At 41.5% G+C, this 24650-nt stretch overlaps 1 protein-coding gene across 1 annotated transcript in view; it reads right to left on the bottom strand.

The window, feature by feature from the left end:
• LOC127571338 (metabotropic glutamate receptor 7-like) overlaps positions 1–19497 on the bottom strand; it is a 547846-nt gene extending 528349 nt beyond the window's left edge. The window contains exon 1 of the mRNA XM_052017627.1: positions 18569–19497. Coding sequence (XP_051873587.1) covers positions 18569–19066 — 498 coding nt within the window. The 5' untranslated portion in view covers positions 19067–19497. The remainder of the gene's footprint in view (positions 1–18568) is intronic.
• Between the last annotated feature and the right edge of the window lie 5153 nt (positions 19498–24650).

Genomic DNA, 24650 nt, shown 5'->3' with positions numbered 1-24650 from the left:
TCAAGGACTCTTCAACCTGTTGTGGCAAAACCGTACTTGGACAGACAGAGGATCAGACAACCAGTGATAGGTCTTCACTCAAAAACATGCAAAATGTGGCAGGCAACTCTCAAAAAATATTCCTTTGCTACGGATTGAGGAATTCAGGCCAACACCTGGAGCCAAAATACCAGTAAAGGAGTCTGGAGCAGTTAATCAAGTGAAGCCAAAGCTACTTTCATCAAGCCTGCCTTGGCATCACAAAGCAAAGTTTTCGAGAGCTAGATGCTGTGGGGGCATCCACTCTATGGCTCCAGAATTCCTGCTCACACTCATACCTAAAAGAGTTATGAGAAAGAAAAGGAATTTAAAGTCATGATTATTTCAGTTTTAGCACAATGCGACTGTAAACAATGAGAGTGGAATTCTGTAAGGGTGGCCAGGTTACAGTTCAATCTGCACTCAAAGTCAGCAGTACAAGCAGCTAATGGCATAGTTACTTATGGCAGGAGTCCCAAGTGCTTTGAAACAAGTTTTATCAGCGGACATTAGAATCCTACATTTCACTCAATGACTTCTGCTGAAAAATGCACGCATGGATGCCACATGCACAATTTCAAGCCGATGATCCTAAGTTCTGATGAAAGTTCGCTGACCTAAAACATTAACCTCTGTTTCTCTTCCCATACATGCTGCCTGATTTCCTTTTCCAGCTTTCATTTCAGATCCTCAGCATCTGCAGTATTTGATATTTGTAATGTTTCAAAATAGTTTGTTTTGATTTTTTTTACTGTAATCACCTCCCAAAGAAACAAATTATCCAAAATATTTGGTTGGAAGACCAGTTCAATCACATCCTTCAGATCCCTTGAACTCCAAATACAGAGCAAAATGTCAGGCAGAAAATTCACCAGATAATTTGAAACATGATGTTCATTTCAAGTCACCTGAGACATGCATCATAACAATATCATCCAGAACGTTAAGATGATATCTATGACAGGACTTAATCTATGCTGGAGATAAAGAGGCAATTTAAAACCATGCAAATATTAAAGTGAACTGAATGGAAACAAAGCTAGTCCAACAACATCCTGCAAGTTGTGGAATGACAGATAAAGACTAAGTGCATATTTAGTAAAAGTCAAAATATGTCATTCTGGGGCTGCTCAAGTCCGTGAAACCGCAACAAGTCAGCACGTTAGAGGGGATCAAATCCATTTGAAAATTCTTCAAGAAATCCACCACTTTCCTTGTTATGATTGTGCAAAGAACTATTTTCAGAAGCCCTTCTCATCTCCTCTACCCCATCCTGTCCATTACTACCTGATCTTCATGACACGTAGATGATCTGCAGAACCCATTGATGGTCCAGAAGGTACACATCAGTGCTAATTTATACCTTCAAATACCAAGGTTCATGTGTGCAGGGAATACAGAACTCTTCTTGCCACAAAGCCTTCTGTAATTGGGTGAAGATGCTCTTACATTGTATTTCAGAAAATGTACCAGCAAGGAACCCACAAGGGAATTATTGTATCACAGATCCAATCCCTTAACCTGTGCCGTGCTAACCTTGTCCACTTGTAATCTAAAAGCTGAAGAAATGCTCATTCAAGCTTCAGGTTTTAATAATGTGTTGGGCAGGATGGGATCATTAGTAAGTGGCGAAGGAAATGGTTCTCAAGGTAATGACAAGGGATGGAAAGACACTTGCCAGTTCGGCCTACACCACACCAAAACACTCCCGGGTATTCCTGAACACCTGAAAAATCTCTGCTTTTGCTCCTCATGCATGCTGTATTCTGCTCTATCGCCAACATCAAATGTGCATACTTTCTGATCCAAATCAGGCCAGTATACCAGTTGCTCTTTGCCAATATTGAATACCTTGTGGAAAGTGACAAAGGACATGGGTCAATGTTGGTGCCTTGAAAACAGAGAACACTTGTGCGGTCATTTTCAACTCCATTCCGTCAGGTAATCACCTGGGTGACAGCAAAACTCGGGATCATGGAATAATGGGGCAAACCATCCTCATTGCCAATATCCCTGCTCATACCTGAAAACCTAAGGTCAGGACGTATTGTGGTAACTGGTTGGCAACAGCATAACTTCTGGTAAAATAAGACGCTTATCCCTTAACAAAAATTGGGAAATAACCCCTGTGGTTCTATTGTCTGCCAGTTTTCCTTTTCCAATCAACCATGCTGTGCATTTCATGTTGGCCATTTGAAAGTAGTATTCAATTAGTCCCACTCCTCCATTCACATAGGAGTCCTGCAAAATTTTCCTGTGCATGTGTATTTCTAAATCCCTTAAGAAAGTTGCTACCGAATCTGTTGCACCATCATTGAAGTCAGAGCGTTCTAAATCATCTTGCATTAAAAGCTCATTTCTCCAGGTTCTATGGCAAATCATCTTTATCAAAACCATTATTTCTGAACAGTTCTATTAAACTTTCTCTGCTAGAGTACAGAATTTGTGGCCAAAGCCTCGTTAAATAATTGGTAAATTTCTCTATCCTCTCCAAATCTGTCCTCCATGTACCCAGAATCGAAGGCCAAATTAGCAGAAAAAGTCAGCAAAGCCTTTTCAGTGCATTCCTCCATTTAAAACTGCTTTTGATCTGACATGCTGTCTTTTCAAGTTGCCTGGTCACCTCCACAGCTTGTTATTGCTTATTTATAAATGATGCTGTGACAGAGATTGAGACACAAAACTCAAGTGAATTCCCCAAGTGGAAGAAAAATCCTGTTCTTTTTCTTCTCCCAACCCCTTCAAAAAGAAACAGCATTTCAGATATTTCCAGAAACACTGAAGGATGAAATAACTGAATAGCTTGTGAAGAAATATAGGACTAAATAGAGCCAACATGGATTTACCAAAGGGAAATTTGAGGATGTGAGTATAATACACAAGGATGAACCAGGGGATGTGGTGTACTTGGATTCTCAGAGGTCGGGGAATGGGGTTGCTCAGAAAGCCAAGAGAAATGTGGTGGGCCAAATGGTCTCCTCTAGTGTCATTTAAAAAAATATTGGAAATTATGATGCAGCTTTTGATAAGGTTCCAAGTGGGAGGTTGGACAAAAAGGTTTGAGTATGTGGAATTGGGAATAATACAATGACAGACTGAGAATTGGTGATCAGAAGAAAGCATAAAATGTGAATAAATGGAGCTGTCTTGAAGTGATAGGTTGTGATGAGTGAGAAACAGCAGGGATTGGTACTTTGGCCCCAGATATTCATCAACTATGTCAGTGATTTGTCTGAGGGGACAAATTGTCTTTTTCCAAGATTGCTGATGATACTAAACTAGATGGGATTGTGAGCAGGGAGGATGCAAAGAGGATATAGACACACTGAGCAGGCGGCCAAGAACATAGAACAAGTGAGAATAAAGTAGAAGGGGCATGGATAACATAGAGTTTTTTCCCCGGGGCTGGGGAGTCTAAAACTAAAGGTCACACGTTTGAGGGGAGAAACTTAAAGGAGGTCCAAGGTGTAAATTTGTCCACATAGAATGTGTTATCTGGAACAAACTGCCAGAGGTGGTGGAAGAGAGAGATACAATTACAATGTTTAAAAGACATTTGGATAGGTACTTAGATAGGAAAGGCTTGCAAGCAAATGGGATTAGAATAGATAGGTACCACAGTCGGCTTGGACAAAGTAGGCCAAAAGGGCCCATTTCGTTGCATACAATGCTATGATTCTATAAACGTGGCACATAAACTACAATTTGGAAACATGCAAGGATACCCATTCCTGTGATCAAAACAGATATGTGTTTTTATTTTATATAAAAATGGTGAGATTGGATAGTGTTAATTTCAAAGGTACCTTGTTGTCTTTGTTCAAAAGTCATTGAAGGACAACATACATGTGTGTTAAAGGATTAGGAAGGCAAGTGGTACATTGGCCTTGATTTTGAGAAGGTTTGAGAACAGGAGTTACAATGGCTTACTGTAATTACACAGGGCCTTGACAAGTCCGCAGCTAGAGACTGGTGTACAATTTTCATCTCTTCGTTTCAACGTAGGGAATCAATATAGATTTACTAAACTTGTTCCAGAGATGGCAGTCGGTCTCCTGTAGAGAGATTGATAGGCTGGGACTGTGCTTGCTAGAGTTTAGAAGAATTAGGTGATTTCATTGCAACTTACTATGTTATATCAGCAGCTCTACTTCGTTAGGAGTCTGAGGAGATTTGGTACGTCACCAAAGACTTGCAAATTTGTACAGATGTACGTGGAGAGCATTCTGACTGGTTGCATCACAGCCTGGTATGGAGGGTCCAATGCACAGGATCGCAAGGGGCTGCAGAGGGTTGTAGACGCAGCCAGCTCCATCACGGGCACAACCCTCCCCATCGAGGACATTTTCAGGAGGCGGTGCCTCAAGAAGATGGGATCCATCGCTAAGGACCCTCACCACCCAGGAAATGCCCTCTTCTTGTTACTACCATCAGGGAGGTGGTACAGGAGCCTGAAGACCCATCTTCAATGATTTAGGAACAGCTCCTTCCCCTCTGTCATCAGATTTCTGAATGATCCATGAACACTACCTCATTATTCCTTTTTTTGTGCACTATTTATTCATTTTATAATTTAGATTTTTATCCCTTTGCACCGTACTACTGCTGCAAAACAACAAACTTCACATCATATGTCAGTGATAATGATTCTACTTCTGTCATTTTGTGTGAATGACCATGAAATTTGACTCTGTGGTACACATTTTTTTATAGCTGCAAGTTATTTTGTAAGTTGTTACTGTTTATTTTATAAGTTGCAGTAATTTTCATGTTATTGCACTGTACTGCTACCACAAAACAACAAATTTCACATCATAGAAGTTAATGATAAGTCTGGTTCTTGTTGGGTATGACAGACTAGATGCAGGGAAGATGTTTCTCCTGGCTGAAGAGTCTGGAACCAGGAGTCAATGTCCCAGAAATAGGGCAAGCTCTTTTGGACTGAGATGAGAAAAGATCACTCCATGTAGAATGTGGTGAATCTTTGGAATTCCCTTCCCCCAGAGAGCTGTCAAGGCTCAGTCACTGAGCACATTCAAAACAGAATGATAGATTTATACATGTTGAGGAAATCAGGGATATGGGTCATTGAAGTGGGAGACCAACCATGATTTTGATGAATAGCAGAGCAGGCTCCAAGAGCTAAATGGCTACTCCTATTTCTTATTGCACCTTTGAATTGCATACACTGCTTTATTTCAAAATAACCTGTACATAAAATGTTAGTTGCTGTCACTCTCTAGTATTCTCACTTGGTTTCAGGAATACTGATGGGCAACAGCAGCTTCACAACATGCCCTGGCAGTTGCACTAGCAAGGCACTCTGCACTTGAGAACTCTGCCAAAGCAAAATTTACGTCATAAGGTTTCTCTCACACGAATACCCAGGGGATAAAGAAGCACTGAAAGCAGCCTGCAAGTCATGAAGCTGGAAGTGCTTGTAAGCAGCTAAAAAGTCAATAGCAGTGTCAGCTGACTCTTGAAGGTGGTGAGAATTTTAAATTTAAAATGTTTCCAACTCCTTGCTAGTGTGGCATTGAAAGAATCTTCAACCTGAGCCCAAATCACTGGGCTCTATTCCGCAAAAAAAACTTTTCAAAGCCTAACTTTCCAAGCACATTTTCATCCAGCTTTCTTATAATATGTCCCATTGTGCCCTGGTCAATGCAGTGTTATGCTTCTACCATGAAATTGTGCAAGTCAACCATAGAATGTTAAACAACTGCACTTGGAAGAATAGAGAGTCATCTACAATTTTTGTGCACAAGAGAGTTATTCAGTCAAATCTTATTTGTCATCAGAACTTCATTGAAATGTTTAATTATTCCTCCCTTCCTTGTTGAACTGCCCCTTCCAAACCATGGAAATGGGTCCATCCTTTCTCCGGTGTTCATTCTGAATGATTTGCATCGGCCAAGTTTTATAATCTGGGAAGAGCATCACAGCCATGCACAAACCTGCATGCACGCACACTCTATCAAGCAGCAAAGTGCTGAAAAGGGATGAGGAATATGGAAACAGGCAAATTTATTTCTTACTCCAGAGTCTTGGGAAAATGATGCCAGCAAAACACCTGAGTGACATGGCCAAGATCATCCAACTCAACACAAACTAGAGACAGAACCTTGGAGTTCTGTCATGGCTTTTGGACAATTCTGCCAAAAGTGAGGGATATCTTAAAATGGATGTTTGAAAACCTTCCATGTTTTATGGAGGGTTGTTGCTATTCAAAACCAGTTACATTGGGCAACTTTTTTTTCATTTCAACCATCAAGTCAGTTAGACAGATGGCATATTACATTCAAACAAATCAAGGATACTTTTGAATATTCCTTTCCTTTGGTGAAAATTGGTAAAAGCAGATGTATCCCAGTGTGAAATCATGTTATATCTTTCAGTTTTTTTCCTTCCAAATATTTAAAGTGCCAACTCTTACACAAATTGTGTTCACAATTTCAGCTTTAATGGCCAATCTAGATTCTTTGACTAGATACAGAGGAAATAATTTATATTACCACAAGAGAATGCCAGGACTTTCTTATACTAATACCAAATGAGTCATTGTTGGAAGGCAGTCCAAGCAGAGTGAGAAGACCATAAGGCAACAATGCAAAGTAGTCAATGGATGAAGTTCAACTTTGGATTCAGTTTCATTTCACTCAGAAGTCTCATCCCTTTAAGGCAGCCCTACTGATCAACATGCGAACAATTGTATAAAAGGAAATATGGGATTGTGAGGGGAATTTCTTTCCCTTCACCCCAGACCATAAAACACATGGTGGATGTATATCATTATTTAACCCTACAAACCTGAAGCAAAAAGAAAATTCAAGGTTATTGCATTAAAAACTGTTGTTACATAAAACATACAACAAAGCAGTCCATTCAGCCAAACTAGTCTGTGTTGCTTTTAAATCCTACAGATGTCTTACTATTCCAATTTCCTCAAGCAATCCCTTACACCTTAACTTTTGTTCATTCTCTTCCATGTATTCCATCCCTTTAAAAGCATTTAATCCATTTGACAGCCATTTCCTATGGTAATTAGTTCCACATTCTAATAAAGAATAAAGGAATGTCTTAATCCCCCTGCTGTATCTATTAGCCACAATTAAAACTAATATTACTGTAACTTTATTATAACATTAGCATACGAGTAAACAGTTTTTACATAATTTATCTGATACGTTGGTGGAAACATCCCTGGATAGCAGTTTTGGTCTCCTTCCTCTAAATATACTGATCCAAGAAACTGTGCACTCTGGAATGAAGGGATTGCTCTATGAGGAGAAATTAAGATTAAATGTTATATCCCCTTGTGTTTAGAAAAATTAGTTCATTGAAGTATACAAAATTCTTAGGGGAGTTGAGACGATTGATAAGGGGCTGTTTCACCTGTTCCTAAAGCTAAAATTTGCTGGAATTCCAAAATAAAAACTGAAAATGCTAGAGATTCTCAACAGATCAGGTAGCAACTGTGGAGAGAGAAACAAAGTTAATGTTTCAAGTTTATGACCTTTCATGAAATTTAGGCCCATTTCTTGACCTTCTTGATTCATTTCACTGTTCTTTTCTTATTGGATCCTTTGCATACAAAGCAAAAAGTTCTGTATACACTAAAATCTAGATTTTCTGGTCTTCTTTTGTTACCAGTTCCTCAGTTATTTGATGTGGTGAAGATCTCTCACAATTATGCCAAGTATTCACCTCAGATTTACCTGCCTATCCCTTGCATCACTTCCCTTCTATTTGCTAGCCTCTAGTAAACTCCTATTAGGGCAATAGATCAATCAATTTAATCTTCATGAATTTTCTATCTAACTTGCTGTGTTTGCATCCATTTTTCCTACCTTCATTGTTATCCAGTAGAGGCAGTCCCCAGGTTACGACAGGGTTCCGTTTGTGAGAATTGTTCACAACCCAAATTTTTCATAAATTGGAAATGAGCAAAACAACGTGTGGGAGAGGATCACAGAAACAGCTGTGAGGGGATTGTGAGGAGGCCACCAGCTAGCCTCACTGAGTGAATGAGCAAGTCTGCTCTTCCCTCACAGCTCTGCTCAGCTCGACCCAGCTAGTTGTTTCAGCTCTGGGGAGAGTGAAAGCACATGGAAATGTCCCATTCCCACCCAGCAAAATGCCTGTAACCCCACAGCAGCCGGCAAATCCACCCCCTCTATCCCGCCGGTCTCCCAAACACTCATTCATATGTAGACACAAGAGATTCTGCAGATGCTGGAGTCTGGAGCAACACACATGACTCAGGCAGCATCTATCGAGAGAAATAAACTGTCAACGTTTCTGGTTGAGACCCTTCATTGTGACCCAAAACATTGACTATTTATTTCTCTCCATAGATGCTGCCTGACCTGCTGAGTTCCTCCAGCATTTTGTGTGTGTTACTCATTCACATGTAGAGTGTCTCCATAAGTCCGGCATTTGTAACCCAGGGAAGGCCTGTGCTAGAAAATGTGTTTCCAATCTCTTGGCAATCAAGCAAAGGTCCTGGAGACTAAGCAATGATCGGCTTTATACATGAGTGGAATGAGATCACCATAAAGCACCATCCTTTCAGACACTAGGCTTACACAACTCCACATAACAGCAAGAGTTAAATTTTTACTAAGTCAACCAACCTTCTTGCCATACTGAGCAAGATCATCACAGAACTAATTTTCCAAGATTTATCCAAACTGGACATAAGCTGCCCATATTTTCCCCATAGTACCCTGATATCTAGTTAAAAGATGCATTTATCCTACTCAATTAAGCAAAAGTCAAACTACTCCAAGGTGAGACAGCAGCTTTCTACCCCACTGTGGATGTCAACAGCTTCGTCTCAAACACCTAAATGACAACAGAGAGAGAACTATTTCCTTACATAATGTAACAAGACCTTTGAGATATACTTTCCTATGGTTTACAGATACTTTTAGACAAATTTTATTGCCATATTTATTGAAGCTTTAAAGTTATCAAGGATTCCACTCTAAAATTTTAAAAACTTGGCTTCATAAATCAAGTTAAAATATTATAGTTTGAAAAGCTTCAGATTGTCACATAACATTGCTCATATTACCAAGGGGAAAAAAAAAATCAAAAAAGAATAGGTTGGTGAAGGAAGTGGGGGGGATTGGGGGCAGGGGAAAGAGGAGATTAAGGTGGCTGAAGTATAACGTTGCTCTGTGTAATCTTTTATGCATCCATTTGGCCAACAGGACACCTGACATTTCAATTAAGTGCTACAAGATGGACCTGATTCTCTAACTTGAGTGGCTGTCAATATAATGAGCATTGAAGAGTGGGCAGCATTGATCATTGACCACAAAGTGACATCAGCTCATTCAAATACTTAAAGCTCACGAACAGCATCCAAAGCTAATGTAATCAACAATATTACCCTTTGTGCGCCTTAACCTTTTGAACTTAACACTGGACTTTCAAACAACAAAAGTATTGAGGATGGCTTAAATCCCATATTGAAGAGTGCCCCAGAATTTCAGGGCAGCATAGTTAAATTGTATATTCCCTGCCTACTCCATTAAAAAAATCCAACACCTGGCTTTAAGCCTTTACCTTCTTTTATGAATGAACCTAGACAAATGCTCATTAACCACAGTCTCTCACAGAACTCTGAATGCTGACCATAATCAATGATAACCAATAATAAATGTCAGGTAACTGCAGTGTATTTCATATGCAAGGAGAATCTTTACTTTTGAAATGATTCAGACCTCCCTTGGGCAGCAGTGACACCGCACAATCAGATCTAAATCACCAGAATAGGTTTTTGCAAAAGGCATTTATTCAGGATAAGAAAGTAGATTTAAACAACGTTTTTATTATTTTCACCATGGTCTCCTTATGCATTATTCAGATGCCAATGACCCTAGAGATATTTAATAAGTGGCAGTGAACTATGCTTACTATGCTTGACGTGTGGCTTGCTAAAGGAGGAACTATAGTACAACTTGCTCTGTATTTTCAGACAAGGGAGACAACATTTTTCTATATTTTCCACAATCCCATCTCAGTTAAATACACAAACAGAAAATTACAGGAAACATTCAGAAGGTCAATCAGCATCTGTGGAAATAGGAACAGAGTTAATGTTTCAGGTTGAAGATGCTTATTTAGAACTGGGAAAGAAAAAGTTTGTTTTAAGTTTCAGAGAGTATTGGGAGAGATGGATAGGCCAAGGGAAATATCCCCAATGAAGTGAGACTTGGATTGCCATGGGGATAAGTTGTTCATGAAGTTATCTGGTTGATAAGTTAATGAAGGCATTTGGAGAGCATAAATAATGGAACACAGAAGCTGTGATATGCAGAGCTGTAGAGAATGCCCAGCAGATTCGATCACCTTAGTGGAAAGAAAAACATAGCCAACTTTATAGATGGATACCCATTTTTAGTATTCATTGCCTGGGACCACAAAAATTTCAACCAAGTACAGTTTGACAGCAGTTGGAAGATAGAAGGCCCAGATTTTCTTCTGACTCACTCTATTTGTTCAATAGTAAGCATATTTTAGTTGTAGGGGTGTTAACATTTGGGCCAGAGTGTGAATCACTTTTATCTTGAGCCCTACTGGGACACTATGGATTTGGCCCACAGTCACACTTGCTCTGGCCCTGCTAAGGATCTACTAATGGTCAGTCTCCATGCTATCGTCTCACAGTAGAACAGACCCAAGTTCAACCAGGTGAGACGAGCTTGGGAGACACTTGAAGTGATATGGGGCAAGGGATGGAGATACATGGCCAGATGAGAGCTTGTGGTGAGGTGAAGTTTGCTGTGGGTTGGGGTAATAGAACCAATGAAAAGTTGGAGGTGGGACCTACCTGAATGCAGATGATATTCAGCCTTGTGTTGATGACCTCTCAAGGTACTACTTGCACATGCATTGATGTTCAAACTAGGATGGGAAATTTATATAATCAGCTCATCTTTTGAGAATATTTGGCTGGCAACACAGGCCATGAGCTTATTGTAGTAGCTGCTTCACTAAGAAGCTACCAGAAATTCAACAAGGAATCTTAAGCCAGTGTCTCCTGACCCCATGTTTGCCTCCTCCTATTTCTGACTGACTAGATACAAGCAATCTTTTGATAATCACATGAAGAACATGCAGTAAATTAGGAGAGTTCAGATTTGTCAGACTGTTTGACTACTAGAAGGCACTGATACCAGTTTTAATCTTACACACATTTGGTAGCAGTTGACTTGATTTACCTCCAGCTCACTAATCCTTAAGCACAGCATCCCAGCTGCTGCCCTGAGGATAAGTAATTCAACCCATTCAGGAAGGTAATCATTGATCTTGTGTTCTGTGCATTTTGATACTGTGGCTGACTTTTTAATTTTTTTTTAAATCCAACAGCTATAGCTTTAAGAGCATTAGTATTTATTTTAAACTGTACCATTGAAGGGATTCAATTTTAAAATATTTCAAAGTTGGGAGGTATTAAAACATCTCCTGCTCAAATTACTGCAAGACTCATGAATTATGAGAGGCTAATCCCATCTACCACACTAAAGCAACACACACGAAATGCTGGAGAAACTCAGCAGGTCAGGCAGCATCTATTGAGGGAAATGAACAGTTGACGTTTCGGGCTGAGACCCTTCATCAGGACTGGAAAGAAAGAGGGCAGATGCTAGAGTTAAAAGGGTGGACAGCGGGCAGGAGGGAGAGGAGCATGAGCCAGCAGCTGACAGCTGAATACAGGTGAGGAGGGAAGGTAGGTAGGTGGGAGTGGGAATAATATGAGAAGCTGGGAGGTGATAAGTAGAAGATGCAAAGTGTTGAACATGATGGAATCTGATAGGAGAGGACAGTAGACCATGGAATAAAGGGAAAGAGATGGGAAACCAGAGGGAGGAAGGAGCAGGCGAGTGGAAAGGTAAGGGGTAAAGGGTCCAGAGAGATAAGGGAAAACCAAAGTTGGGGGGGGGGGGGGGGGTGGAGGGGGGCGCGGTGGTGGTGGAAAGAGAGAAAGGAAAAAAACAGGGCAAGTGGTTACCAGAAGTTAGAGAAATCAAATGTTGATGCTGTCAGGTTGGAGATTACCAAGACTGAATACAAAATGTTTTTCCTCTAATCGACATTTAGCCTCAGCTTGGCAGTAGAGGTGGCCGTGGACAGACTTGTCAGTGCGGGAATGGGAATTGGAATTAAAATGGGTGGCCACCAGGAGATCCTGGCTGTTCCGGTGGATGGAGCGAAGGTGCTCGATGAAGTGATTCCCCAATCTGCATCTCACCAACGTAGAGGAGGCTGCACTGGGAGAACCGGATGCAATAAATGACCTCGATGGATTCACATGCGAAGCGCTGCCTCACCTGGAAGGACCATTTAGGGCCCTAAATGGTGATGAGGGAGAAGGTGTTGGCACAGGTGTAACACTTAGCACAGTTGCAGGAATAAGTGCCTGGAGGGGGATCAGTGGGGATTCAGGCTTCTGCCCTCTTTCCTTCCAGTCCTGATGAGGGGTTTCAGCCTGAAACACCAACTGTTCATTTCCCTCCATAGATGCTGCCTGACCTGCTGAGTTCCTCCAGCATTTCGTGTGTTGCTCCAGATTTCCAGCATCTGCAGTCTCTTTTGTGTCTACCACAATACAGATCAGTATATCCAATGAGCTATAAATGTTGCTGGTAATTCTGTGCACAGCAAGTGTAAGCACAGGGCATGCACTGTACAGCAAACATTATATAGCATCTGTTTAATACCACTTCCTCAAAATTCTACTATAGCATAACCTGAAGCAATACTTAAATGGAGGTCTGACACTTGCTGCTTCCGTTGATGTTCAAGTGCTTTACTCTACCTGGACTGCCAGAGGGTCTTAGGCTTCTATCTTCTGCCAGGTAGGAAGTTAGAAGCTCAGGCACAGCACCATCCCATCTTCCCCGCATACTTCTCATCATAAACTGTCTCCTGGCCAAGTATTCCCCTGGCCTCACTTTGAATCAGCTAGTTTTGTTACTTTCTCTCCCCACCCATCCCCCTCCACATTATTTGACTGCGTTTGGTTTTGTTCCACTGAGCAAGGATAGGAACTTGGAGGCTGGGTGTAGTAGAATACTGGCAGTCCCTCAATAGGGCCAATGTGCCATACACAGATGCCCTGTTTAAGACAAAAATACAAATGATTAATACTCAAACAGTACCAAGAATGACCTCCACATCCCATGCATAATGTTGATGCCTGCACAAGTAATGTTAACTTCTGAACAACAGACATCGTATGCCATACACCCCCCCAACATGCTGCTTCTCTTCTTCCCTTTCCTAGCCTCTCTCTCTTACTACCCCTTTTCTCCCTTACTTTCCTTACCTTTGACCCATCCCACCATCTCTTACCTGTACCTACTTATCACCTTGTGCCCACCCCACCTCCCCTCTTTTGTCCACCTATCACTGCTCTGCTTTTCCTTCCTATATATTGGGCTTCCCCTTTTCCTATCTTCAGTCCTGAAGAAGGGTCCTGACCCAAAACGTTGACCACCTGCTTTTCTCTATGGATGCTGCCTGGCCTGCTGAGTTCCTCCAGCATCATTGCATTTTTCTTCTATATTCCAGCATCTGCAGTCCTTTGTTTCTCATCATATGCCTGTCAGGTAACATTGACTGCCACTAATCTGTCCTTTCAGACTGGCATTATTGCTGTGTGTGTTGGTAAGATTTCATATGCAGCATGAAGCAGCACTGCCTCAGTTTGTTCACTCACACGTATTTTCAGGAAAATCAGCTTGTCCATTGCGGAGCCTGCTGGGTATTCAGATGTCAGGAGAGGTTTAAAGAATTTGGACATGTAGTGACTTCTCTAAATTTGTGGAGCTCTACTAGTTTCACATTGTAGGCACAAGTTCGATTAGAATGTGGTAGTCATTTGGGGGCAGCAGAGAGGAGCAGCTGGTAGAGTTGCTACTTCACAGCTCGAGTGAGCCAAGGTCAGTCCTGACCCCACTGCTCTGCGTGTGAAGTTTTAACATTCTCTACAGGTTTCCTCTGGGTGCTCCTGTTACTTCCCACATCCTAAAGACCTGCAGGTTGGTAGGTTATTTAGCCACTAAATTGCCCCTAGTGTGCAAGCAAGTGATGGAACCTGAGCAAGTGTGTGCTTGATCGGTGTCATGGGCTTGGTGGGGTGAAGGGCCCGTTTCTACGCTCTGACACTGGCTCCAGTTAACAAACCCATCTCCTATTCCACAAATTTACCCCATTTTGACGGCAGGCAAAACCAAACTACCACAAGTGGGGTTGCTTCATACTTGCCCTGAAATTAACTCTTCTGTGCAGATATATCTGTCATTTTTTTTTAAACGAAAAATATTTTCTTCTAAAAATACACTACATAGATTTTCCATTTTGTACCTGCAGATGGTTAATTAGCAGATAGAGTATGACACAATAGTGTTCTCCTATAGGATCTCAGAGAAGGTTGCACTTCACACTAAGGACATCCGCGTGGCAATATCCAGGAATCTGTGCTAAGTACTGATTAGCAATATTCAGTCATGGATAGATTCTTCAGCTAAAAGGGGCAGTAGGTTCAGGTGGACCACAGGATGTCTAGAAGCAACAGTGCAGGGCAGTATCCCGTGTATGGAGCTGAATAAGAACAGCAATCTTCCTCCACACCTCTGTACAGATAGATGCGAGAACATTCTCATCCCTGCCACAGCCTCAGGGGAAGCTTGCAGTGGTGCTGAGGTTAGCTTGCACATCAAGTAACAGTACCACTACTTCAGGCCTTTGCAAACAGATATCTACACAAACAGGCAATGTGGAAGCTGCACTTAGTCAGACCAAGTGCTCATATTCTTGCAGCTAGATTCAACTGGTGAAACCTTGGACATGTCAACTACTGGCTGGCTGGCTACTGGTCCTACCAGTTAATTTTTTTTTGGATAGATTCCAATGCCTCCATCATTATTACTATTTTAGCCTCTACCATCACGTTATTTTAAGCATTATGTCCACTCCACAGCCTTGAGCTTAAAATCTAGGCTGCCATCCCAGGGCAAAAAGCAGAGAAATTTGACAGAGGTGTCCTCTTGTAGCTCTGATGTTGAAGCTGACCAATATGTATTCCTTAATGCACAGAATGGCTGCAGAGTCTTCCACGTTTCAACAGTGAATACAGTTCATTGACAAGGAAGCATGCTCAGAATACTTTGGGACATCCTGAAAGTCATTTAAAGTGATATATAATACACGTCGCATGTTTGCCTATGACCTGGTCGCAGTAGCAGGTCAATGATGCAAACAAACATATGGAGTGGTGGTGGTGGTTATTCAGCCTCCCAAACCTACTTCAATGATCAAATATGTTGATTCTATCATTTAATATTTTATCCAACCAGAAAATAATGGGTATAACAAAACATACTTTTATCCAGGACCTGCAATTTTATCTTCAATCATACCCTCAACCATATGAGCTCTGGCACTCCTGTCAAAGGGCAGTTGGACCTCGGATAGTCAGTAAGCAGAAGATCAGCAGCCCAAGCAATTCAGTAGTATCTTCTGCGAACTGCAGACTACAAGGGTATACACTAGCAGACAGGGTTCATCCAGCTTTCAAATTCAACACATTTTGTTTTGCAATTTCTGTGTATGGTATTTCACAAGGATGTCCTAAGCTGCTCTCCACATCTCTAGATTCATTAGTATGCACCTCAAAGACACAGTCAATCATTTCCTAGGTAGGTTGGTGTTGCTGGTTAAATATTCATTCACAGATCTTTTGGGGAAAAAAATCATCTAATCTCAAAGCTACAGAACGAAACGAAGCATCCATCTGAGGTCCTTTATGGATCATTAAATGTAAAGTCCTTTAATTTCAATCTCTATCCAAACGTTATCGGATTCGCAAAAAAAAATCCATCTTCAGCCTACCCCATTCCTACGATTGGAAGTGAACTGTTCACCTTAATTATTGTCATGTTGAAGATTGGTCACTTAACCCACAACCTGCCAGTAGAGTGGAAACGCTCGTAGCTGTCGCGTTAAATTTATAAAGGCCCCTCAAAAAAGGTGCAAGAGATCGATTCCATCAAGCTGCCACATTCAAGCATATCGACTGAAATGGTAAGTGATGGAATAAATTAAACAAAACTCAAATGTGCCTATCAGACTGCTCGCAACACAAAGTTCGGAACTAAAAATAGTTTAACTTTTTTTTAAAAAGCACAAAATGAATGGGGTTAATTTATAGTAAAGCTTTCGGTTTCTAGGCCAATCAGAAAGATTGGGTGTGCATGCTGGAGAAAGCTCCGGTTACAATGCACATCATAAACGCTTTTGAGACATTTGAGATTATAGCGATATAAGATTACCTTCTCTCGCAATTACCGTGTTTTACTTCCTTCTCATGTTGGATTAAAACCCCAGCTGTGCTTCTTTGGATCCCAACAACACAAAATGACAAAAGAAATGATGGGAGAATAACAACACTTAAAAGGAGCTTGTTAAATTCCAAAAGCTTGTTTGTATCTACAGTGGGAGGGCTGGGCGGCGAAGACCGTTTATAGGGGATGTAAAAAGGATGATGAAACAGTATGCTTAAAGCATATGAAATACAAATATATACTGTTTAAATGCTATCATTCATGACCACTCATTAATAATCCTTTCATTGAGAAGTTTCCAGGCGAATTGGACCGCCTTGTTTAGACGGATTGAAAGTTAATGCAAATCTCACCATCGGCGTCATTACGCCAATTCACATCAGCAGCACGGAGTGCCTACCTTTATCGCAAACGTTTCACTTCAATCCAACTAAAGGTTAACCCCTTGGATACCGATATCCATGCCACCAAGTGCAAACGTCACGACATTGAATGAATATGGTGCTCAGTACATATCTGAATTCACAGGGGATCGAGATTCGTGCAGATTACAGTATTACCGGGCAAAACAAGATTTAATATCCATGCACATAACCCGGGGGGGATATCTGTGATTAGGTCATCTGTACTGAAATTAATTGGATTTGACGCAAACGGATCTGAAGGCTAGGACGAAGAAATTGACCCGGTGGTGCTTTCGGCATTAAAATATAGCAAATCGGAAAAATATACATCAATTAAAGCTCTCCGCCATAACTCGGAGCAAAAATGACTCATTGGGTTCCCGAATTGACATTTATTTTGACGCAAGCGGTACTAAAATCCCGCCCCCGCGTTTAAACGAGGTTGCGATCTCTGTAATGCCTCTCACTGCCGACCACACATTTCCCCCGGCAGCTCCCGGGCTGAAGTGCACCCCAGACCCGACTCACGTTGTGGCCGACACGGCTTAGTCACAAATGACACGCGAAAGGAGCTCCGGATTCAACATTTACCCTCGCGGTTCTCCGTTCACTGCTCCTGGCTTGGTGGTCATAGGCTGAACAGGTGTTTCCCCTCCATCCCCAGCACCCTAACAGCGTTGGGTTTGTGATGTTACTCAGGGCAGTAATGAATTAATAAACGACCATCTACTACATGGCGCGTACAAAACCTAACATACAATTCTTCGCTTCTTTAAATATATTGCTTGTCACAGTTTGCAAAACAAAAATCGCCAAACAAGGATGTTTTGGGGGGAGATGGAGCTCAGTTTCGGTAGGAAGTGTTTCAGCGAGTTGATGTGGACTCATAGCGCCACTGATCCTCTCCCAGTGGAACATCCACACCAGAAGCCCAGGTGTATCGTTACGAGATTTAACACATCTGATACCGCTGGGCTGCTAAAAATGACATCTTGGGGTGATGTTTAACATGTTGCAGGTCTCGGTCCAGATAATGGAACCGACAGAATGTACCTTTTAAAGCCAACGTTCTTTCTACACTTTTATCTTGATCAAGTCCTGGCCATCGTCGCCCCTCCCCTTCTATACATCAATGGTCCACAAAGCTCATGTGTTAATTATTCCACTCTCAAAGTTAGCTGAAGCTCGGCCGCTCTCTACGTAGTGTCCACCAGCACACTCTGACCATTTAATCACCAACCTATTGTAGCTGAACCGTCACAAATTCGCAGCCTTCCCTAAGTGTGGCGGGAAAGGCCAATCACTTTGGCGCGACCTGCAGCAAATTAGAAATCTACTTTGTTGCTTCCCGAAGGGATTTGACAAGCAGCAAGTGCTGCCGCGGATTAGCTGAAATACGTGATCATGTTCCTTCGAAATGCAAGGTAAAATACATGTCGCGTTCAAAATTAATTAAACGTAATTGCACTGTTTAAGAACGTGTTCTGCAAAAGACAAACATGCGAAATGTATACAGGAATCGCACACACCGCTTACGGGAGCCACAAATCCGCTCAAAATATCACCAATAGTTGGAGCGCATACAGGGAAAGGTATGAATTATAATCAAATCGCATGATTAAGGTCCATTCCCAAAATAAGGCTAATATTACCCAAGTTTAATCTTGTTCCGTGCTGCTGACCCGTTCTGGAGTGCGGAAGTGTCCGCAGCCCAGAAGCCCGGTCGCGCCGTGCGACAGATCTGCCGGTGATACATTTAAAATACGGAAAGTGGTTTCTCCCTACCTTGAAAAGTCTCAATATTTTGGCCACCATGATGGACACAGAACTAGACGATGCCCCAATTACTCCAACTATTCTCTCGGGTTTGACAAAGATTGGGGGCTCCCCGTTCGTGCACCTCACATCCGAAGTGTCCTTCTGGATGTGAGTCTGAACGAAAGTAAGAGATTGCTCCAGAGCGTAGATGTCCTTGGAACAGGTGTCCAGAATACGAGCTCCCAGAGTGATGTTGGTCAAAAGATCCGGGTCGCTGTTAATCTGGTCCAAGGCGTAGAGCATTGCCTCTAAACGATGGATCCCCTTCTCCTTCTTGAGGTCCCCGCAGGGTGTCCCCTTCGGTCCTCTGGCGTGTACCGGGAAAAGGCCACCCAAGGTGAGATCTCCGTCAGTCCTAATGGAATGAATCGCAAAAGGTTCCTGGGCTAAACTCACTCCGCACACCACTGCTGCCCACCAAAGCAATCTCCACAAGGTGTGCAGCGCTCTCCCTGTACAGAACATCGTTAACCTCCCAGTTGTTCTCGAGTTGCAATCGAACTAAGTTAAAAGGCACCTCTATTGGAGTCTAGCGGCAGTCATAATACACAAGGCAACATCTTGATGAACAGCAGATCCTGCCTTCTCTTCTATGTTTAAATGTATATACGGAAATTTTCAATAATCTCACGATCTTCGTAAATGTTTCCAATAAAAAAAAACTAAGGAAAGTTGGACTAGTTGCACGAAGCAGGATCCATGCGGAGATCGGGAATTGGGGAAATGATTGATAAGAAAAAAATAACGCCGTCTCCACTCTGGCTCCCGTCGCCCAGCGGGACTATAGGAAATCTCTCTCCCGCTCAAGGAGCGTGTGGTGTCGGCATGATTCTGAGCATGAGCCGTTCTCTGCAGTAGACCTTCATCCAGTCGCCGATCGTTTCGATTCTACCAGTGAAAAGACACTCGCACAAGCAGAGGAAGGAGTTGTTGGGGGGGGGGGGGGCTGTTATGGATGGAAGAGATGGGGAAGAAAAAGAATTCAAGTGGCTTCAGCTGAAAGCAATGACGCTATGTCCCAACTCCACCCTGTATCACTGCAGTTAGCAAACCATCGATTCAGTGCCGAGGGTTAGCAATCCTGTTCCTGGGGAAAACAGACACGGTAAACTAATATCCATACACACAATAAGCTAGAAATAATAATCTTCAAGTAAACTCTTAAGACATCAAAACATAGTCCACCCCGCACCGAATTGTTGAACGTGCGTCGTTAAGTTTAATTTAAAATACTGCATGATTATAAAATGCATTAGTTGCTCGCGCTCCTACCTTGTGGCTGTGCATCACGTTGCATTCTGTAGTGGGGTAAGTGAGAGACTCTCCGACATGCAGCAAGTGACGGTGATCGGTTGGATTCGAGTCCCTCGGGTTAATGTCGGAGAGAGGGTGGGCGGTAGAGGAGGGCTTTATTGCCATACTGCTGAATTCTTCAACAACAGCTCCTTACAGCCGAGGAGAGCATGTCATGCGGAATGCCTGCGAATTCCCTGCTCATTTCTTTTGGGGAAATCTGATGCGCTGGATTGGATTTGATACATTAGAACAAATTCAGTCTGGCAAGAAAATCTCATCAAAATACCACAGTGACACACCATTCTTCATCGCTAGCCTGATATTCTATTTAGGTTTTGTTGCAATATTATTACTTTGAATTGCTTTCAATGGATTCATTTCCCTTTTATACCCCATGTCTATTGCTAAAAATCTTTTTTTTTCTATCATCAGTTGGTTTTGTGTAAACCGTAATGGTCCGCTGTTAAATAAAGCTCGAGAATAATTGATCACTAACTTTCTCTTTCCAAACTTGCGGCACGTGTCCCTTTTCCATCCACCCAACGTTTATCTAATCATTTTGGAAGTAGGAAGCGATTGTCTTGGGCTATCACCATCTGCCGTTACTGAGAGACGGAAAAAAAAACACTTTATTAAAAAGGAATCAGTAAACAAGATTCCTGCGGATGCAACAGGTGCCATCTTAGGACTGCGGCCGAGAGCCACTTCAAAAAAAAATTGGAACCCGTTTAAACCAACTGTCAATACTGATTTGTGCCGCTAAATGTTAGTAACCCAACAGCTGTGCAATGCGATTGGATAGCGCAACCCCAAACTGAAATACTTCAGCACCGGTATCATCCGTCTTCTCAAATAATCACCACCACTCGTCCCATCACCGATTCAGATGATTAATTCATCAATAAGGAACAGTTGAACTATGTGCCCCCTTTTTTAAAAGGGGGAATCTCACAATAAATCCCAAATTGCAATAAAAACTATCAGACGCTTTACAAACTGCATTTTCCTCTCTAACTTTTCCGTGGCTCCGCTCTTGCTTATGACGGTATTCTTCTCTAATAGTGTCCAGTTCTAAAGGGAGTCATCATCCTCTTTCTCCACCCCTACCCTGAGCACACCTGCATTTCCCACCTTTAGGTTTGCAGTATCCCTGACAATTACCCCTTGTTTTAAAGTACTGGGGAGAATTTGAAACGCGGGGTTTATGCAGTAACTGCCGTGGACTGCTACTACACACGAGTAATGTGTATAGGAAGAGTTGAGGCAGGGAATACTGTTTAAATCCAGATTTATATACAGGTAGGACTGTTGCAAGAGCCCCATATCCTCAGGTACACAGCAGACCAATGACACCTAGGACATGGCAACAACCCTGCCAAGTGGAATTGAGACTTTAAGCTAATGGTGAACTAAAGGGGTCAATTAAACTGTAGAACTAGAAAAAAATACCACCGACTTAAAAATAGTGGTGACGTAGAAATAAAGCTTTATTTTAATTCCCTTTATACATTCCTGAGTGGTCGAGTCTAAAAGTAGTGAAGCGATTTTCATGACTCTAATGAAGAAAATAACCTTTCAATCCGCCTTTGCTTACCGTGATTATAAAATGAGAGCTGCTTGGATTTGCATTTGCCGCTCTCATACGCTGCCGTAGCCCGACTCCCTGACACGTGGCTAAAGATGGTAAATGTAATCAAATCCGCGTCCGCTAGTAAAGCGGTGGCAGCAGACTGCTCTAATGATGTTAATGCATGACAACTGTGCAGAGCGGGCTGACTTAGAGAAGCTGAGCGCGAATGGGGCAATCAAGTCAACTTAAAATCCTATTTTAATCTTATTGGCACTTGAATTATTGGGGTGGGAGTAATTAAAAATAAAGCTGTCCCCAAAACCACTGTAGCAAGTTACACGCCACATGCAACATTTAAATTTGGGCAAAATGGGATTTCCCAGTAAGACGTATTGAATTATGCAATGATTTGTGTCGCACCACCAAACCAAAAGTCCCACAAAACTGCCCACTGATTATTTAGCAGATTGTATTGATCATGATATTTAATATGGCTACCAGTGGAAATAGATTGGAGACTGCGAGTTTAAGTGATCTTACCCCTTACCAGAACTGATCTTAAATGCCCTTTCCTAGTTTATCACCCGAAGAACAAGAAGCTGGGCTCGGGAGAGATGGAGGGGTTTCAGACCGTCTTGTCTGGGATGCAGCTCAGTTGAACCGGTTTGCACTGAATTGAGAAAAAAACCAAACATCAGGAATCAAATTTCCAAGTGCTCGGGCGCTGAACTGTTGTCTCTTCTGATCGAAGAGTAATTAGACAGAAATAAGCCGTACCTTCTTTGAGGTATTGCCAACCCAGGAGGCAGTTTAATTATCCATCAGAGCAGTTCCTTTTTATCAGTTTATCGAAGGGCCACTCAACAACAATTTTCAGTGGATCTGATTTCATTTTATCATCCGACTCTTTTTGGTGTTCAATCATCAGGATTTGAAAGAACTTTGGTTCAGCAACCATAAACAATGTTGTGCTAGCAGGTACTGAGGGCAGAATGTTTTCCGCCCGCCAACTCAAGGAGTGAACTTCGAGTGTTTTCATTTCAAACACTACATCAATTTTATATTTAACAAGATCTCCATTAGTTTCAGAGAAAGAGTGTGACTACTGTTCCTGAGCGGGGACGCGTTATTGTAGGTCATATTATTGGTATCTAATTTTAAATAATCTTAATTTATCTCTTCGGTAGAAGTCAAATTTTTGCCTGTAATGCAAGATGTGTTTTCTCTTAAACGTTTACTCAGTAGTTTCTCATTTTTGGGCCAGCTTTTTAAATGTCTTTTTATACTTATCTGACTGGAGAAAGCAACACTAAAACCATTGGACAATGAATTCGTGAAGGAAAAGCCGGCATATTTAATTCAGTAGCTCAATAATGATACTAGGATGCCCTCATGTGGCACAAAACAATCAACTCAACTTCACACTGACAGACTGAAACTCTGTATTTTGGTATAAGAAGTACCAGCCCTTAGTGTAAATTTCGAGATCAGAGACATCACGAAGTTGCTGTCCAAACGCCGCCAGCGACCATGAAGTCTAAAAGAGGAGCAGGATCTTGCTTACGTTCCCCTACGTTTACACTGGGGAATCTCTTGTCTTGTTAACTCGGGTGCAGAATCCAGGAGTCCATTCATGTGAATCCGGATTGTCAGGCTGTGGAGTAGAAAGGGGAAGGATAGAGTAAGTTGTAGTATGTTAATTATTTGTGTTTACTTGATTGTTCTTTTAAATTCGTGGTTTAGTTTTTTTTCTTAACAATATTTTTTCTTAAATTAACAATTTACTTCATTTTAAACAAGTTTAATTGTAAAACTGTCACAATGCAAAGTTTCCTCAGGGAGCTCTAGATCTGGAGAAGGTATGCTGGTGGGGGTGTGAGGGGAGATTGGGGAAACATGGGTGGTGAGTGTGAGCAGTAGATCCTATGAATCCAGATCTATCTATATTGTCTATTAACTCACTTCTTCTCTGCTGTTTATGTTTTCAAATCTTTAGGTTGTGCATACTTTGTTCTATTGCTTAACAAAAGAATAGCTCTGAAAACAGGGCTTTAATTTTCTAAAAGAAACAAGGTTTACTGAAAGCCCTTTATCTTTGATATTGTCAAGAGTTTTGGACAGACCCCAGAAAGAGTTTTGCAACTTGTATTTGAGTGGGGACGTATTGGCCTTGGAGGGAGTGCATCACACTCTCCAGATTGAAATGGGGCTGAAAGGGTTAAAAAGATGAGAACCTCTGGTGAATGAACAGACGGAAGTGTTTTAAAAGGTTCCATCTGGCATTATTTCTTATGTGGCTATTGTAAGCAGTTGACTTAATAGGGAGATTTTACTTGAAAAGTAGAAAAAATCTGGAATTCTGTTACCAAAATGTCTGTGACTGCTACAACATTTTGAGCTGCTTATACTCAGATTGTTAGTTTTTATTAGGTAAGGATTTCAAGGGAGTTGAATTGCAAATTGGCCATCTTGTAATTGTGTGCTTGAACAGCACAGAGGAACTGAATGGACTTCTGTTCCTTTGCTTTAGAATTCTTACAGCAGGTGTATATTTTAAGTGTTATAAATATGGGGATTGTAATTACAAGGCACTGATCTAATTGGGGGTTTAGATCATGCTCTGAAACTGCTGTGGTTTCAAACTGACAACATAAATCCCAAAATGAGATTATAGTTTTGCAATCTCTTTCCACAGTGGCAATGATTATTTTTATTGCACAGATGTGAGGCTACATACCTGTGTCATCTATTAAAATAAATTGTGGCATCATGTGATTTTTTTTGTTGAATGACATCATTGCCAATCAGACATAAAAATGTTAGACTGTATCTTAGTAAAAATCATCACCTTTCTATTGCTATTCAAATACAAGCTGGAATTGAGGTGATTTTAATGAGCTTCATTTTATATACTTTGTCATCATTAAGATGCAGGCCTGGAATCTCTGTTCAGTGCAAGCTGTTGTTGATAAAATTGCATAATAATTACCCACAAAGAAAAAGTAAATGTTTTTATAATAATACCTTTAAAATCATAAGTAGGGGCTCTACCAAATGATACTTGACACTGTGCCACATAAGGAGATGATAAGTTACTGTATGTCATGGGAAGAGATTATCAAGCAGACAGTGGAAAAGATGTGTTCAAAGCAACATCCCCAATCACTGCTGGCAAATTCATGC

The sequence above is a fragment of the Pristis pectinata genome, chromosome 6, assembly GCF_009764475.1.
Source record: "Pristis pectinata isolate sPriPec2 chromosome 6, sPriPec2.1.pri, whole genome shotgun sequence".
Taxonomy (NCBI): domain Eukaryota; kingdom Metazoa; phylum Chordata; class Chondrichthyes; order Rhinopristiformes; family Pristidae; genus Pristis; species Pristis pectinata.
Note: the sequence above shows the minus strand (reverse complement) of the source record. Positions and strands in the feature narration are given on the sequence as shown.